General features: G+C 43.4%; 1 protein-coding gene across 1 annotated transcript in view; it reads left to right on the plus strand.

The window, feature by feature from the left end:
• Tcerg1l (transcription elongation regulator 1 like) overlaps positions 1-17,206 on the plus strand; it is a 183,102-nt gene that overhangs the window by 131,079 nt on the left and 34,817 nt on the right. Inside the window, exons 7-8 of the mRNA XM_032892375.1 lie at positions 667-821; positions 13,870-13,939. Coding sequence (XP_032748266.1) covers positions 667-821; positions 13,870-13,939 — 225 coding nt within the window. The remainder of the gene's footprint in view (positions 1-666; positions 822-13,869; positions 13,940-17,206) is intronic.

Raw genomic sequence — 17,206 nt, forward strand, 5'->3', positions numbered from 1 at the left:
TCTTCTCAACGCCAGTAATGGCACCTCCCTCTCTCTCTCTCTCTCTCTCTCTCTCTCTCTCTCTCTCTCTCATGTATACATCTAATTGTATCCTCAAGTCTCCTCCTCCCTCATATGGACTCTATGAAGGTATGTGAGACCCATCTGTGACTCAGGACATTTCCCCATCACAAGATCTTCATTTAAGTCCTTTGTCATGTGAGCCAAGCCATTTGCAGGTTCTCAGGTCTGAATGTGGACCTTTGAGGACCATCATTCTATTTATTCCACCAGGGACCTGATGTAATCAAAATAAGATACCTGATGGGCCTTCTCAGGTTGTAGGGTCCTAATCTTTGCTAGCACATGGGAACCAAATCTGGACCCTCAGCACAGCTCATAGAAAAAAGCTAACAGGGCTAAACATGGAGTGGGTTCCTCTGTGCAAACACGCATGCTAACCTTCTAGGATATGTGAGCAAGACATTGAGAGATTGGCAGTGTTTCATTATACCCTACAGGCGGCCAGTGGCCCTCTCTTGGATGGAGTTTTTGTATGCGTAGCCTCTCTTCCCTTTCCTAGCACAGATAAGCATGGAGAAGGACATGTCGAGAGAGGGGTATGGGTATTGCTCTTCTCCATGTGTGTCTCTGAAAGTGACTAAGGAAAGTCTTCAACTTTCACAGGTGTGTGGTCTGGACGGGCGATGACCGGGTTTTCTTCTTCAACCCGACCATGCAGCTGTCAGTCTGGGAGAAGCCAGAGGACCTGCAGAACCGTGGGGACCTCAAGAGAATCATCGAGGACCCACCGCACAAACGCAAGCTGGAGGCCTCAGCAAGTAATTAGGAGGGAATGCAGTACCACTGGGGAAGGGATGCGCTCTGTCTGGGGGCAGGAGGAGCCATAGCTGCTGTCCTGGTTATGCTGGGAAGCAGTTCTAATGGAGTCGTGTTCAGGACTGCAGACTCACAAATTAAATTTCCGTTTCACTTCACACTGAAAACTTGACCCTCTCAAGTGGTGGGTTTGGGTTTCTTGCTGCATCCCATGAGGTCATTAGTGCAGGGACAGTACAAATGGCCACTCGCTGTCCTTTGGCTTTCATTCCATGCATGTGCTGCTCTGCTCTGGGGAACAGATGTGGGCAAATGAATGTGTTTCCTTCAACCCCACGGCTCACTCTAGCCCCTGATCATGGAGGTCACTGTTAGGTATCAATGAAGCCCACACATAGGGTGGGGCAAGGAGCCTTCTGTCCTGTAGAAGGGGCTGTTAGGCAAGGAAGCAGCTGTTTCTGAGCAGCCCTGTGAGTCCTAGCTCACCGAGAGTGAGAGAACACCCGGCACCTTCTGAGAGGCTCCTTTTCAAGAGAGCAGATATATATGATTTATGAGTGATGAATGGGAAACTCTGACTCCTCAAGCCCATGGATTAAAATAGCATCATCTCAGAGGTGTGCTGGGGATTGAACATGTCTCACATATGCTAAACAAACATTGTACTCACTGCCGAGCTGTAGCACAGGCCTCTTTCTGCTTGTTATTTGTATACAGAGGCTCATTAAGTTGCCTGGGTGATCATTGAACTCGTAATGTAGCCTCCAAAGGCTTTGGACTTTCACTTCCCCTGCCTCAGTTGTTCAAGTGGATGGAATTAGAGGCCCACACCAGGTCTCATCTCCATGCCATGAGTCATTATACACTCTGAAGAAAGCCAGAAGTCTGGGCATGAGATCTGGACTCATTTTAAGGCAATTGTTGTTTAGTCTTAGGAGGTATTTTTATAGAGCTTGTAGTGTAGTTTTATTTCACATTAGCTAGCGCTGAACAAGATGGCATCGACTCCCACTGACTGTTAAATCAGAGCTATTTAGAAGGCTGCCCATTCCAGCCTTCTTAGCTCTCTTCACAGTACTAAGTGACATGGAAGCCTGCACCCTTAGGAAGCAGGACTTAGTCTTCAATAAATGAGAATCAGCAAACGTAGCATGTCTACGTCACTTAAGCAGAACATTTTCTGGAGAGTTTTTCTAGCTGATGTTGGGAAGATAAAGATATCCTAGGTGTATATTTTACTGAAGAATGAAAAGATCCTGTTAAAATGTTTCTATGTCCAGGGATGATGAGACTGGGCTTGTGAGTGCTTTTGTTTTTTGATGAAGTGATGTCTGAACTAGAGGGAACATTTTCATCCCCAACAAGGCTTTATAAACCCTGCAGATCAGAGGCTTCTGGCTCTCAGATGAGAGAAGGTACACAGGTCATAGAGAGCAAGAGGATTTCAAGTCCTTCGAGAAGCTGTTGGCACATCTTACCCTGGCAGTGATGTCATTTTCTGTGTGGATGGTGACAGTGCTCTTTGCACCTTTTAAAAGATGTGGCCTCTTCCATGAACGTGCATGTGCTCCCTTGATCTCCCCCAACAGACTGGCAGGAATGAGAAGGAAATGAAGTTAAAGAGAGTTAAGTGAACAGCTCCTCTCCCACTTCTGTTGTCTGGACCAAACTGGGCCAGATCTGAAGAGTTAAGGATGAGTCTCTAGAGCGTCTACAATGTCATCTCCGGAGGGGACCGTGGGCAGAGGAAAGGAACCTGAATCACCTAGGTCGTGTCCATCAGTGATGCTGTGTTTCACCCCAACAGGGATTACAAAACATAGGTACAAAAGCAGAGCTGAGTCCCATGTCTCACAGATGCATCCAAGAATAGCTTAGCATAAGACCACAATCTGGGGACAGTATGTATTTGAGGCTAGGTAATCAGGCAATTTTAAAGCATGCGCCCACAGAGTCATTCTTCCTTTTAAGAGATGATCTTGGGCAGTAGGCATTTTTTTCACACAATTCTCATTGTTTAGTTTTTGTCCATTTTTTGGTTTGGTTTGGCTTTGCATTCTGACCATAGTTTCCCCTCCCTCCTTTCCTCATAGTCCTTCCCAAACTACTCTTCTGTTCTCCCCCAACCACTCCTCCTCCATGTCTCTTAAAGGGCAGACCTCCTATGGATATTAACCAAACCTGGCATATCAGGTTGCAATAAGACCTGGCACCTTCCCTTGTATTAAGACTGGAAGAGGCAACCTAGTAGGAGGAAAAGGGTCCCAATAGCAGGCAAAAGAATCAGAGACAGCACTGCTCCCACTGTTAGGAGTTCCACAAGAAGACCAAGCTACACAACTGTTATAGATAGATAGATAGATAGATAGATAGATAGATAGATAGATAGATAGATAGATAGATAGATATAGAGATATAGTATAGATATATAGTATAGAGATAGTATGAATATAGATATAGATATAGATATAGCCTATAGGTATGAATATAGATATGATATAGATAGATGGCATGCAGACTCTCTGGTTGTTGGTTAAGTCTCTGTGAATCCCTCTGAGCCCAGGTTAGTTGATTCTTCAGGATTTCTTGTGGTGTCCTTGACCCCTCTGGCTCTTACAGTCCTTCCTCCACCCCGTCTTTCACAGAATTCCCTGGTCTCTGCCTAATGTTTGGCTGTGGGTCTCTTCATCTGTTTCCATCCACTGCTAGATGAAACCTCTCTGATGACAGTTGGGCTAGGCACCAATCCATGAGAATATCACTTGGAATCATCTCATTGACAATTTTTCTTTTGTTTTTGTTTTTGTGGGTGTTTTTGACAGTTGTGTTCGATAGACTTCCCAGTGGAGGGATTGGAACACCAACCTAGCCACATAACCTTCGTTGTGTAATTTGTGTTGCCTACAAGATGTGGTAGGGTAGGCAGAAATTATGGGAGTGGCCAACCAGTGACTGATCCAGCTTGAGACCATGCCATGAGTGGGAGTCCACCACTGACACTGCCTGGAGGGCCAGGACCCAGAGGCTGGACAGCCCAGAGATCTAAGATAGAATCAAACATGACTTTCCACGGAATTCTTAAGGACATGAAAATGGCTTCCATTTTCAATTTCTAGTAAACCTGTAGTTAAGAACCTCGAACTCTGTGAGATCTGACAAGCAGGTAGGATTATTTCTGGAGGATTAATTAATAATTAATTAATTAATTAATGACAAGAGAGGAGGGATGATGATCTCCAGCCCACTGCAGCCTCATGGCATTTTCGCTGGCTGCTGGTTCTCCATGTTTCACAGATGATGTGGCCTTGCTAGTATTGCTAGTATAACAGGTTCCAGGAAAGTGGTTCTCAGTGGTAAATTTTATTTTATATTTTCTTCAGTTGTGATGCAGTCTGGATTTGAGTGTATTGATACATTGCTTCTTTCTATTCTAAACAGAACAATTCTGTCCTTCCCACTGTTTCTAAGAGGTAAATAAAATGAATAAACTGTACAATGTCAGACACATGGATCAGCATCAGTGTGTGTGTGTGTGTGTGTGTGTGTGAAAGAGAGGGAGAGACAGAGAGACAGAGAGAGACAGAGAGACAGAGAGACCGAGAGAGAAGCACATAGACGTGAGTAGATGTAGATGTGATAGTATATATAAATGAGGGGGAGAGTGTGAGGTTTGGTGTATGAGTATGAAAATATTTATGTGTATGAACATGTGAAAGTGTGTAAGAGACAAAGGAAACAAGAGAATTTGTATATATGAGAGGAAAGTTGTATGTGTGTGAGTGCATATGAATGTGTAAATGTATATGAGTCTGCATGTGTTTATATGTATTAGTGTATATAAATATGCATGAATGTACATGTGTATGTATGAGTGTACATGTTTATATGTGTGTGAGTGTATATGTGTGTTTATATATGGTGTATGCATTTGAATATGCATATATGTATTTGTGTTTATGGGAATGTGTATGTGAGTATGTATGTTTATGTATGTGTATGGTAAGAGTATGTGAGAGTATATGTGAGTGTTTAAGTATATGTGAATGTATGAGTATACATATCTACATGTGTGTATATGAGTATGCATGTCTATGTGTGAGTGTATGTGTGTGTATGATAGTGTATATGCATGTATATGTGAATATGTGTGTTTTGTGTGTGTTTGTGTATATATATGTGTGTGTATGTTCATATGTGTGTACATGTGTTATTTATATGTGCATATAAGAGTGTGTTTATTGAATATATGTGTCTGAGTATATATCCATATATGTAAATGTATGTAATATGTGAATAAATGTCTATATGTGACTGTGTATGTGAATGTACATATGTGTATGCATGCATACATGTATATGTATATGTATATGAATGTGCATGTGAGTGTATATATGTATATGAGTGTGTGTGTCCATAGGTATGCGCATGCATGGTGAATATTGATGATATAAAACAAGGGAGTGGGAGTTCTCAGGATCAGTTTACTGGGCATGGCCCAAGTACTAATCCTTTGTCACTCAGCAGGTAAGGAGGGAATCCACCTTCTCATTCTCCTGGTCTTGCTGAGGGATTCGGAAAAGATCTAAATTACCCTCTAATTACTGTATAATGCATCCAGATGTTTTATAGCTCTGCAGTTTTGCTGTTGAACTAACGTGAAATGAGAAGCACTGGTTTCACTAGAACCCATTGCTACACTCTAGGAGTGTATAAACTCCTCCCATCAGACACACTTGCAATTGTGTCTCCATCACACTGTTCATCAAGCCTATCAGAAGTGCAGTTCTTTCTGTGGTAATCAGCAGCTGCAGTATCCACTCTTCTGGGAATGATAGGAATCTCTCGCCCATCTGGCTAATGTACTGTCAGCTTTATCTCCTGGAAGCCCACCTGCTCTGTCCACAGAGTGCATTCTGTTCCTGCACTGGGAGGTCCTTTCACTAGGAGGTCTAGCACAATGTAGCATTAAATATCAGAGTGCATTAAAAAACCTGACCATTGAGCTCTTCCTCTGAGGTAGAGGAGAGGCAGGAAGAATCAGGTAGTGATTGCTCCATACTCTCTCCTCCTGTTCTTTCTCCTCTCAATGGCAGAAGAGTATATGAGGCCTGCATATGGGACAGAGGCATCAGGCATCTTCTTGGCAGAGGCTAGAGAAAAACATGTAACAAGGGGCTCCCTTACTTGCTTCTGGAAAAATCAAACAGCCCTGCAGGCTGGCACCACAGGTTTTGAGCATGAGTTGCTGATGTCAATGTAACAAACTACCAAAAGTTATCCTATAACAAAACAAAAGACCAGATTTCAGTAGGAGAGAGCAGTCCAGTGTGAGTATCCTGGTGCTGGCAAAATATGTCCTTGCTGAGGCTCAGAGGAGTGACTATTTCTCCTCTTCTCCGACGTCCGTGGCCCTCTGATTTTCTTGCCTTCTTCCATCTTCAAAGCATCTGGGAGGCATCTCCATTCTTTCTAACATTCCTCCCCCTTCCTCTTTAGGCACTTTTCATTATCCAGGACAACTCGGTTGTTACAGGACAATCCCCCATCACTAGGTGAACTGCATAGAAACTGGGAGTCTCCTCTCCGAGTGATCCTAAGTATTTCCCAGTCTTCAGACAAGGTTGGCAACATTGTTGGGAGACAGCTCTGCTTTCCCTGATCTCTGTACCTACTTTACAGAGGAAGGAATCACAGAGCAGGGATCTTGATCAGCTCACAGGTCTTTCATGAGTGGGATCAGGATTGAGGCCTGGTGGGTCTGACCTGAGGCTGAAGAAAAACTACTTGAGTAGGCTTCACAGGTGTTGCCTAGCTGGTAATAAAGACAAGCAAGAGCTCATTCAGCATCAATTGCTGTGCAAATATTTTAGTCATTTATATTCAGGACAAGTGTGGATTCACAGTGACATGCATTTCACTAAGTAGGATAAAAATCATCCTGAGGGTAAACACAGCTGCAGCTGGTGAAGGGGCTACTTCCTCGGCATTGTGTGGCCAAGACAGTGTGTACTGGGTCTCCACATCACAAAGGGACCAGGTGGCCACTAAAAGGCAAATGTTAGAACCCTCCCCCCCCAAAATGAGGGTATGTTTCATTAGCCCAAAAAGAATCAGATAAATGCGGGAAATTTTATGCTTAGCTAGCTTTGTCTGAGGGACTGATGCTTACACAGGAGCTCAGCATGGTGTATTTTTCAATCATCCAGGCCTCTGGCTGATAGTTTTACAGTGAAGGCAACAGGAACCTTGTTTTCTAGGGTCTATTCCAATGGCTATATATATTGGTCAATCTCTGGTCTATGTGACATCAGCTAAACAGGGGGAGGAAGCCGTGGTCTCTTGGAAGAGTCCCAAATGGACTTTAGCAGGTAACACTGGATAGGAGTTTCCAGCTAGGGAATGAAGAAGTCAAGTCAAGAGGAGTGGACCCCAGGGATGTTATGGTGTTATGGATGCTACCACAACACTTTCTTCACAGCTGCATTTGGCCTCCATTCATCAGGAAAGGCTAACAGGGAGTTGAGGGATAAGCCAGTGTTTTCCCTCTTCTTCAACCTGTGTCATCTTCTGTGCTTTCAGTTCTGCCTGTTATATGGAACTGTACAACGCTCATCAGTGTGGTCTCCCCAAACCAAACTTCTACCAATTTCTCACCTAGGATAAGAGAAAAGGAGGGAAGAAGGGAACATAGTTTTTCTCTAAACCAATCCGTTTTTTAAAGTTGGGTTTAATCAAGCCCAGGTTTGACACTTGACAGTGCCTCAAATAGTGAGCACAGGCCAATCAGGAAGCTGTGTGCCTTCTAAGGGTGTGGAAACCAAGCACAATGAACAACCAGATCAGTGGCTTTGATCTACCATGAGATAAAGCTCATGGCATTGACCTCACATATTGAATACAAGCATGTGGCATGTGGTAGGCCCTGAGACAAGAGGAGCAGATCAGTTTGCAAGACCCAGCCACCCATCCCTGAGCTAAGAAGAGGAAGCCTGGAAGGTTCACTGTGGTGTTAGAGCATAGGATATAGGGATAGCACACTAATTGAAACCCTTGAAAATGATATTGAAGATATGTCTTCAAAGATCTCTACCAAAAGGCTGAGTTTCCCCTATGAATTTCAGCAGGGAACCTAGGTCATCCGAACAAAGCAATCCATAGAATCCATCTCCCAGCTAAACCGCTTGCAGCATCAGCCCCCACTCAGCCCATGCTCTTTCTCAGCATTAGCTTCATTGCCATTGCATTGGTCCCATAATTCAAATGTGCACTAGGAGTGCAGAGAAGACAGTGCTAGCACCTGTGGATGTCTGAGTGCAGTGGGCGTGTAGATGGAGCTGTTGTGCAGTGGACTTAGTATGACTACATCCTCCAAGGCTTTGTCTCTACTGTAAGCTAGCTTCCCACTCTGCTGTAGTCATCTAATTCCATGATGGTTTCTGCTACTAAAGAATCCTGACTTTTCCTGAAAAGGCATAAAGAAAATGTATCTGGATTAAGGTACCATCAGATAAAAGAAAAGACTGTCCAAGTCCGCTTGTAAGGCTATGCATTTACTGTGGTTGCTTACATGGGTAAATCAAAGGCAACCATATTGGCAGCCAGTCCTCTGGGTCACTTAAGCACAGGTTCATTGGTGAGAGTCCTACTTCAGTAAATTGTTTCTCTCTCATATAATCTCATAAAGGAAGGACCCCATAAAGGCCTTATAAAGGTCTCATCAGAGTCCCATGAGCCTTGTAAGGCACACCTTCCACAAGAAAATTTGAATAGACTGAGGCTGGCTCATGAGCATGCTCACAGCTACTCTGCTTCATGATAGTAGTGAGCATGCCCAGTGTGGTTGGAACTGCTCTCTTTGTTCTAGCTCTTTAATCTTTCCACACCTTCTTCTATTATGTTTCTTGATGTCCCTGAAGCCTTGGAAAGGTGTCTTACACATACATACATACATACATACATACAGAGAGAGAGAGAGAGAGAGAGAGAGAGAGGCAGAAACAGAAAGAGACAGATACAGAGACAGAGAGACAGACACAGAGATTCACACACCCAGAAAGAGAGAGACATAGTGACAGAGACAGAGATACGGATTCACATACATATACAGAGAGAGAGAGAGAGAGAGAGAGAGAGAGAGAGAGAGAGAGAGAGAGAGAGAGATTTTTTCTTCCATTTATGGCCTAGTGTTAGCCACTGTGCTGCAGCAATGGAATAGACATTTGTTCTCAACAACCTCAGTCTCCATGAGTGAGACCTCTGCAGTAACTGTTGCCCACTGTCAAAACAAGGCTCCTTTGACTCTGAGCCTACAGCAGCAATATCTACATGCATAAGCAAGATGTTAGGAAGAATTTGACAGGCACATCCCATCTATTTAGCATAACAGTAGCAGAAACCTCCCCTCTGAGGTCTGTGCTGTCTGAAGTTAGGCATTTTTTTTAACTGGATTATAGTGCCAAACATGGATTCCCTCCTGTGGACCAGACCTTAAATTCAACCAGGAAATAGTTGGTTGTTCCTATAACATCTGTGCCACTGTTGTACCTATGGACATACCTTGCCTGAAATGCTGACAAGGAGGGGTGACCACCTCTGCCTCTACAGGTTGTGACTGCCTGGAACTCAGGTACAAATTGCACCTTGAGGATCTCACTTGAATGCCCATTTGTCTCACCTACCACTGTTGGACTCTATGATTCCCAATTAATTTCCAACCACAGATTACTCCTTATGCATGCTGAAATAGTCAGAGTGACCCTTCCACTCCGAGAAAAGAACATTGTTTCAGAGATACAGGGGATTTTATGCTGGCTAATGAGTGCCGTTTTATGAATTCTATAGCTTAATGTGTGTTTGTTTATATCAACATATATCCACATCTTCGCAGATCGTCTATTGTGTAATTTCATATTATTGGAATTGTGATATCATCATGTACATACATCTTAAATTCTTAATATTGTGAAATCTTCCTCTGAAGGGCTCAATCAATACACACTCCCACAGATGTATTCTGCACTAGCACTGTACATCACCAGAACTTAATGTAAAGCTATTCTTTATTTCAGTTGGCATTTCTTTAATTTTGAGTGAGTCTCAGGGATTTGTCAGCCATTTGTTTTGTGTTTCTGGGAATACATTCACATTTGACTTTCTTGTTGAATTATAGGAACTCCTGTAAATTGAGGGATTAATGTGTTTGACTATAATCTTTCCCCTATTTTTCTTGAGCTCTGATCTTTTCCATAAAACAGTTTGCTCATGATTTTTTTTATTCTGAGAAAATATATGTAGCAAGAAGTTTACCAGTTAGCCACTTTAAAATGTACATTTAGTGGCATTAAGTTTATTTATAATGTTGTATACCATCACTACTCCTAAAGCTTTTCCATCTTCCCAAAGAGAATCTCTGTCAGGATTTGACAGTAGCTTTATGCTCTCCTCCCCTTCGCTCCTGGCACCTTCCTATCACTTTCTGTCTCTAGAGAAAAAATGCCTCTACGCCATGCCAGAAGGCTGTAGATTAATCCACGTGCATCTTGCCTGTGTCACTTAATGCAAGGTTTGCAAAGTTTATTCGGGTTATAACCTGTTTTAGAACTTCATTCCTTTTATGCAGAATGACATTCCATCAGGAACAAACTCTGCATTTTGTTCATTAGTTCATCTGTTGAGGACATACCTCATTTTCACTTTCTGGCTGAGTGCCACAAAAATTAGCAGAAAAAATGCTGCCCTGTGGCTGGAGAGACACCTAAGTAGTTAAAAACACTGGCTCCTCTTGTAGAGGACCTAAGTTCAGTTTCTAGCATCTACATGATAGCTCATAGCTGCTTTTAATTCCAATTGTAGGTGTCCTGAATGTATATGATGAATATATGCATCTAAGAAGTTATAAAAATTATTGTTGCCCTATTTTTAAACCTTTTAGGCAGTAACTGAACTGCTTTCCATAATGTTCATTGTACTGTTTATTGTACATCCTTGGTTGCAAGGCCCACAGCACTTACCCTCTTTCTCTGCTGACATTTGTTTATTTCTGTTCTGTTGTTCACGTTGTGAGCATACTTACATCCACCATCATGAATTTGAAGCTGTGTGGAGTCATGTGTTTGATTTTCATTTATTTAATAATTGATAGCCTTAGGCAACTTTCCCTGGGATCCTTGGCCATTGTAGATTCCTTTTTGAAGAAATGTCTACTTAAGGCCTTTCTCACATTTTAACTGGGTTGTTTTACATTGTGTTGAGTGTTAGGCATTCTTAGACTTCCAGTTGTTAGTCCTTTACTGGGCATACAATTTACAACATACAATTTGCAATTTCCACTTAGCTGGGGGGTGTATCACTCCACTGGTATAGTGTGTGGTGCACAAATTTTTTTCCATTTTGAGCTTGTACAATTTATTAGTTTTTCACTGATTATGGTTTTTAGACTTTTTTTAAACTACATATGTCCTTTGGGGGAAAGTAAGTGTACATGTGCAAATGTAGGTGCCCACAAAGTCCCAAAGAGGGTGTTAGGTCCCTAGCGCTAGCTCTATATAGATATTGGGAACCAAACTCTATCCTACGCAGGAGGGGTACGCACACTTAACTACCAAGTCATCTTCTCAGCCTCCCACATTGACTATACTTCTAGTGTCATAGTTAGGAGATTATTGTGAGATCTAATGTCTGAAATTTTCTCTTTGGTTTTGTTACTAAAACCCTTTGGATTCTAAGTTCTTTAGTCTATGTCCACTCTATCTGAGTGAATGCAGACTATGCTTCTTCCAGACTGACCTTGTAAGTTCTTTCCTGTGTCTCTGTGTGCCTTCTAAACTGGTTCAACTAGACATTCTGGGTACTTTCAGGTGGAAACTCCTCAAGTATTGTTCCTACTTTGTGGGAATTGCTGACCTGGCTTGCTGTTGGCTGGTACGAATCACTTCTGACTTTTCATGTGAACCTCATGTAGTATGTTGTCTTCTCTGTACATGATTGGCAGCTGTTTCTGCTCCAAAATCCCTGAAGTCAATGGAGGACGGCAACCTCTCCCAGCATTGCCCTCATAGATAGCAGTGCTCGTAGACTCCCAGAGAGGTTGGTTTTGATCACTGGCAATGGCAGTGAGACCAACCCAATCAATGTATTTTGTGTGAATTCCTCTTTGACATTGTGCTTTTAAAGTCAGTCAAAATTGCAAACATTTTTATTTGTGATTTATGTGATTTTATATCTGGGCAGAAATTTTCTACTCATGTTGAGATTATTTGAAAAGATCAAAAGGTCTCCTAAACAATAGCCGACATTACACACCTTTATGTTGAATAGCATCTGTAAATACTGGGTATCCTTTGTACTTGACGTTATCATTCATCATGGTCTCCCTGGAGTGTGCTAGGTGAAAAGCTAGAGCTGTCCCCATTCCCCATGATATCTTGTCCCTGTATGTCTGCTCACCCCTAAGCAAGTCAACACTAAAGACAAGTTGATACAAACTGGTCAGTCACTTGTCACAGTGAAACTAGAATCATCCCTTTGTACACACAGGTAGGAGAAGCACTTAGAAGACAATGCGCAATCTCATGAATGAGCTAAAAGCCTCCAGATCTGGCCCTCTCATCTTACTAACAGATGTATAGCCTATGCTGAGAATGGAGTTATGAATAGACTGGTTGAGCATAGTCAACCGAGGCATTCCTAGGATCCTAAATGCAGGCCATAAAAAGTGTAGAGTTTGATATTTTATTTATTAATTTTTTATTGATGAGAATTTTAAATATGAGTATCATGTGTCTTGATCAAGTACACCCATTTATTCCTTTCCTCCAACCCCACCCCTACCACTACCTTTCCCTCCCAATGTCATAGTTCTCTTTTCAAGTCAAAACAGCTCATAGAGTCCACTAGTACTGCCAGTGTGTTCATGGATGTAGGGTCATCTACCAGAACACAGGTAGCCTCTCAGGGGACACATCCACGAAGAAAACTGCCTCTTCCTCTACCAAGCAGTCATCAGTTACCAATAGTTCTTCAGCTAGTGGCAGGACTTTCTGACCTCCCCCACTCTATGATAGTGTGAAATTCTATCACACAAACACACACACACACACACACACACACACAGAGAGAGAGAGAGAGAGAGAGAGAGAGAGAGAGAGAGAGAGAGAGAGAGATATGAAATTACTGTTCTGTGGGGATCATACTTGTTAACAGCAGGGGCACTAGGCCTTCCAGGAAGGACAAGGCAGTGAAGAGCCAAGGGGAGGATATGACCCAGGTAGCAAAGTAGGAACCTGGAGGCACAGTCTACCAAGCTGACTCTGCCCCTACCCACCCATGCTGTCAACATTATGATTGACTTACAGAGATGGTGAATTTGAGAGTATACAGACACAGAAGCAGTAAGCAGGCTAGGCCACCTCTTGTTATACGGGGATGACAATCTGCACCATGGGTCAGAAATGGCAAGACTCTGGAACCATCTGTCCCTAATCCCTGCTCTCTTGTGGCCATACATGAAATCCCAGGGCACCAATACACACTTGCCATTCTGCCATTTTATGCAGTGTTTCCGGGGCTGTATCATGCAGCTTGGAAACAGTAATGCATCTCCCAAACATTTGGGCAGTCTGTAGTGAGATCATATGGTATGCTGCACAGGTCTGGATAGAGGGAAGCCCTGGGTACCAGGAGACCAGTGTGGAGAAACTAGCGCCTCAGCAGCCAACCGACAGAGAAGCAGTGCTCATACCAGCTTGGGAAGGGCTGATCCTGAGGATGGGACAGTGGTTGGTTTTTCTCTTATTTACTCATTAAGCATCTGAAGAGATGGTGATATCTGGAGGCACAGGGGCTGGAGATGGCCTCTGTGACATCAACAGTCGGGTGTCTTTTCTAATGAAATCCAAAGGACAAAGAAAGCAAGTTCATGCAACTAGTGTCTGTGTCTAAGAGAAATCCAATTAGTTTTCAGATGGGCTGGCTTGAGCACCTCAGCTGCCTGCTGGCTTCCAGGGCACCAAGTCTCACCCTTCAGCTGTGTTATTGTGATGTTTCTTTCAGCTGAAAGCAGTGATGGATCCAGTTCAGAAGATGGCAGTGAGGATCAAAGTGTGAAAACCAAGAGGAACAGGTAGGTGGCACTGTCCTATCCTATTGTGTCTTCCCTTGATGCTTTGGTGTTGTGAAGAGAAAGTACTTTGACTGCATTAAATTTGGACAAAAAAAAATAATAATAATTTAACTGGGAAGCAGATGGCCGGATTATCCCTTGGTACCTGCTCTGGGAACCTCAATGAAGTTCAGGGTCACATGCTCAGCTTCCAGAATCATGAGGAAGTGGCCATGGTGGCTCACTGCTCAGTGCAGACCTATGCTGTGTAAGATATTCAATCAAGGCAGGCAGTTCTGCTGGACATTGAATCTCTGGGTCTTGCTTGGAATCCATCTAACCCTTGTCTCAAAAATTCCTCTGCAAGTAAAACTATGGGCCTGTCTGCAGAAGTGCATGTGGCACTTAGTGACATTCAAGAATCTATCAAGCTGTTTTGTCATTGAATGGCTGCAAGCGTGAGGTGGGAAACCTGTCCCTTCTCTTTTAATGGTCTCCAACAAGGCCACTGGTCTGTTCTCTGTATACTTAATATCATGTATAGGGGCTACTCTGGGGCAATGTAAGTATCTAAGCCCTCAGAACAGGACAGATAGAAAAAAGGATGGCCGCAGGCACCTTAATGGGCTGAGAACAGTGGGGTTCAATCTCCAATGCCAAGCAGTACTTCTAAGGCTACGTCATGACTTTAGTTGTCTTTGGCATAGATAGGACCTGGATCTATATCCTACTGGAACCTGGGAGTTGCTTAGGCCCATCAGGCACCTTCACCAGTGCACCTGACTTCTGTATCATTTCCTCTCTGGAGCTCCTTCAGTTTTGAACCAAAAATTCAAAGGTGCTGCTCAAGCATGTTGGCAGCATTTCCTCTTCTAAAAATGTCCATTAGAAGAAGCAGACATTTGTCCTAACAAAGAATGGGATTTTGCTCCATTATCCATTTTTTGCTTCTTCACTCATTCATCCTGAGATATTTCAGTAAGCAAAGGAATGGTGTGGGAACCAGATGCTAGGCCAGTGTTCCCAGACAGCTGAAACTTTGAGTGGATTCCTCTTTCCAACGAATACACCAGTTAAATTGGAGGGAGAACCAGGGGAGTTCAGAACCAAGAGGAAGCCCACAGAACTTTACAGAATTAAGTACTAAATTTTAAGCTGAAAAAGTATGCAGGTAAAGCACTAAACACTGTTTTTCTCATCCCTGGGCTCCTACATGCTGTGCCTCCCTCTGGAGTTCGTGCTGGGTGTATGAAGGGTGAGCTGTCACGAAGCAGGGACGGGAACTCTGTGTGACCCTGGGACCAAACCTCTCATCCCAATCTTAGGGTCCTTTGCCTTCTGACTGCCTCAACTCTTGTCCTTAAAAGGCCACTTTGTAGGAGGGTCAAAGAGTACTCGTGTGGCCACAGGAGACTTTTATGCAGGGGCTTTGCTGGTTCAAGGATTCTAGGAATGGGAGGAAGGGCAGTTTTTGGGCTTCCATGCCCACACCATGACTGGCAGCCAAGCTATCCCAGCTGGTCTGTGTACCCACACCCTGAGTTTGAAACACGAGACAGCTCCCCATGATGCAGGGGACATGGACTGGCCTCAGATTCTGAGCAGTTGGCATTTAAATAACAGCAAAACATTAATTCCAGTTTTAATCATCTGAATGACTTCCAGAATTAAAGACTGACTTTGAAACAAGCACAGATGTTTCCTGTGGAGCTGCTCCAATGTCTGCAGTTGTGCACTGCACATCCACTGCAGCTGTAGGAGGGACTGGTGCCTGTCGCATGCTGCTGTGCCTCCAGGCTCACCTGGTCCTCACCCAGGCTGTCTTGGGGAGACTGTGTCTGCCTAACAAACTCAGGCAGGAAATTGTTCTGTAACCATGAAGCAGACAGACTGAGGATCTAGCATATTCTTGGAAGCTCTGGAAATCATCCATTTCTGGGCTGATGTATAGAGAGACTGGGTCTTCCCTGTACTTGCAGAAGGTAGGTTTGCTCTACCTTCCCTGATGTGCAGAAGGTAGGCCACCCACCTTGTGTTCAAAGAAGTTAAGTCTTCCTCTGTATGTGCAGAGGGTGGGCCTGGCTTGCATGTGTTGAAAGAGGGTCTGGTTCATTTGTCTGCCTGTACCTCGTAGAAGGCAACCCTATTGTGTCTGCAGCTCCACTACGGTGCAGTTTCTAATTACACATTTTTCTGCAGTGCCCATGACATTTCATGCCTCCACTGCATTTTGCCAGTGGCACCTCAGAAGTCTTGGCACTATATGCATTTGATATTGCAGAATATAATCTTGACCTGTCCTGTTAGTATAAATAATTTTTTTTATACTTTCCAAAGCACTGAAAACTCTCTTACAAGGGGTAACTGCTGGCCCACTATGCCATGTTATATGGAAACAGGGACTAAATGATGATGATGGCGATTCTAGATTCTTCGCCACCCCTGCATTTTTGACGAGCTCTGGCACAGCTGATACCCACTTGGGGCATTCAAACACAGATGGAATTAAATTGATTGTGCAGATAATGTAGGCGCAAATGATACTTCTCCTAAAATTCCCTTGGAGGAGAAATATGTCACAATGACAAGCTTTCAAAACACAAAAGTATTTTAAACTACCTGGTGAGTGCCATTTCCGAGGGCTTGTTATTTACTATTTAGTGGAATGCGTTCCTGATACAAACTCATCCATCTTCTCTGGGACCAGAAAATTGACTTACTGCTGTGCGTCCTCTTCTCGTGCAGTGCTTGGCAGCCCTGCCACTTCCTACCTTCTGAGGAGTGGCTCTTTTTATTGTTTGGGCCTGCTTTTGGAGTGTGCTATCTATTTTAGGGAGTTGAGACTTTATTTCAAATTCAAATGGAATCATTTTGGGGAACTCAGCCAAAAAGATGTCTTCTAGTTTAGAAATCAGAACTGAAGTAAGCACAAAACAAGATAGGGACGTTGTCATGGGCATCGATGGCAGCTTTGTCCTGAGAAGCCAGGCTTTGCCAATCAGGAATAGCAGGTCCCACTGAATAGATGAGAATTGTCCTTCAGTTACCATTGGTCCCTAGGCTTTGATACAGTTTTGCCATGACACTGGTATAGATTTCTTCCACTAGGTTCACTAAATGATGGGGTCGTGTTGCCTCCAACATTTGGGGGTGCAATTGATGGTTTTGGATGCACAAAACTGACTGTCTCCTGCCATAAAAGTGTCAGATCAAGGAGAGAATGTTGGTGATGAATCTGGATTATCAACTCGCCAGGATTTAGAATTACCTAGGAGGCATTCCTTTGCA

Source organism: Rattus rattus, chromosome 2, assembly GCF_011064425.1.
Source record: "Rattus rattus isolate New Zealand chromosome 2, Rrattus_CSIRO_v1, whole genome shotgun sequence".
Taxonomy (NCBI): Eukaryota; Metazoa; Chordata; class Mammalia; order Rodentia; family Muridae; genus Rattus; species Rattus rattus.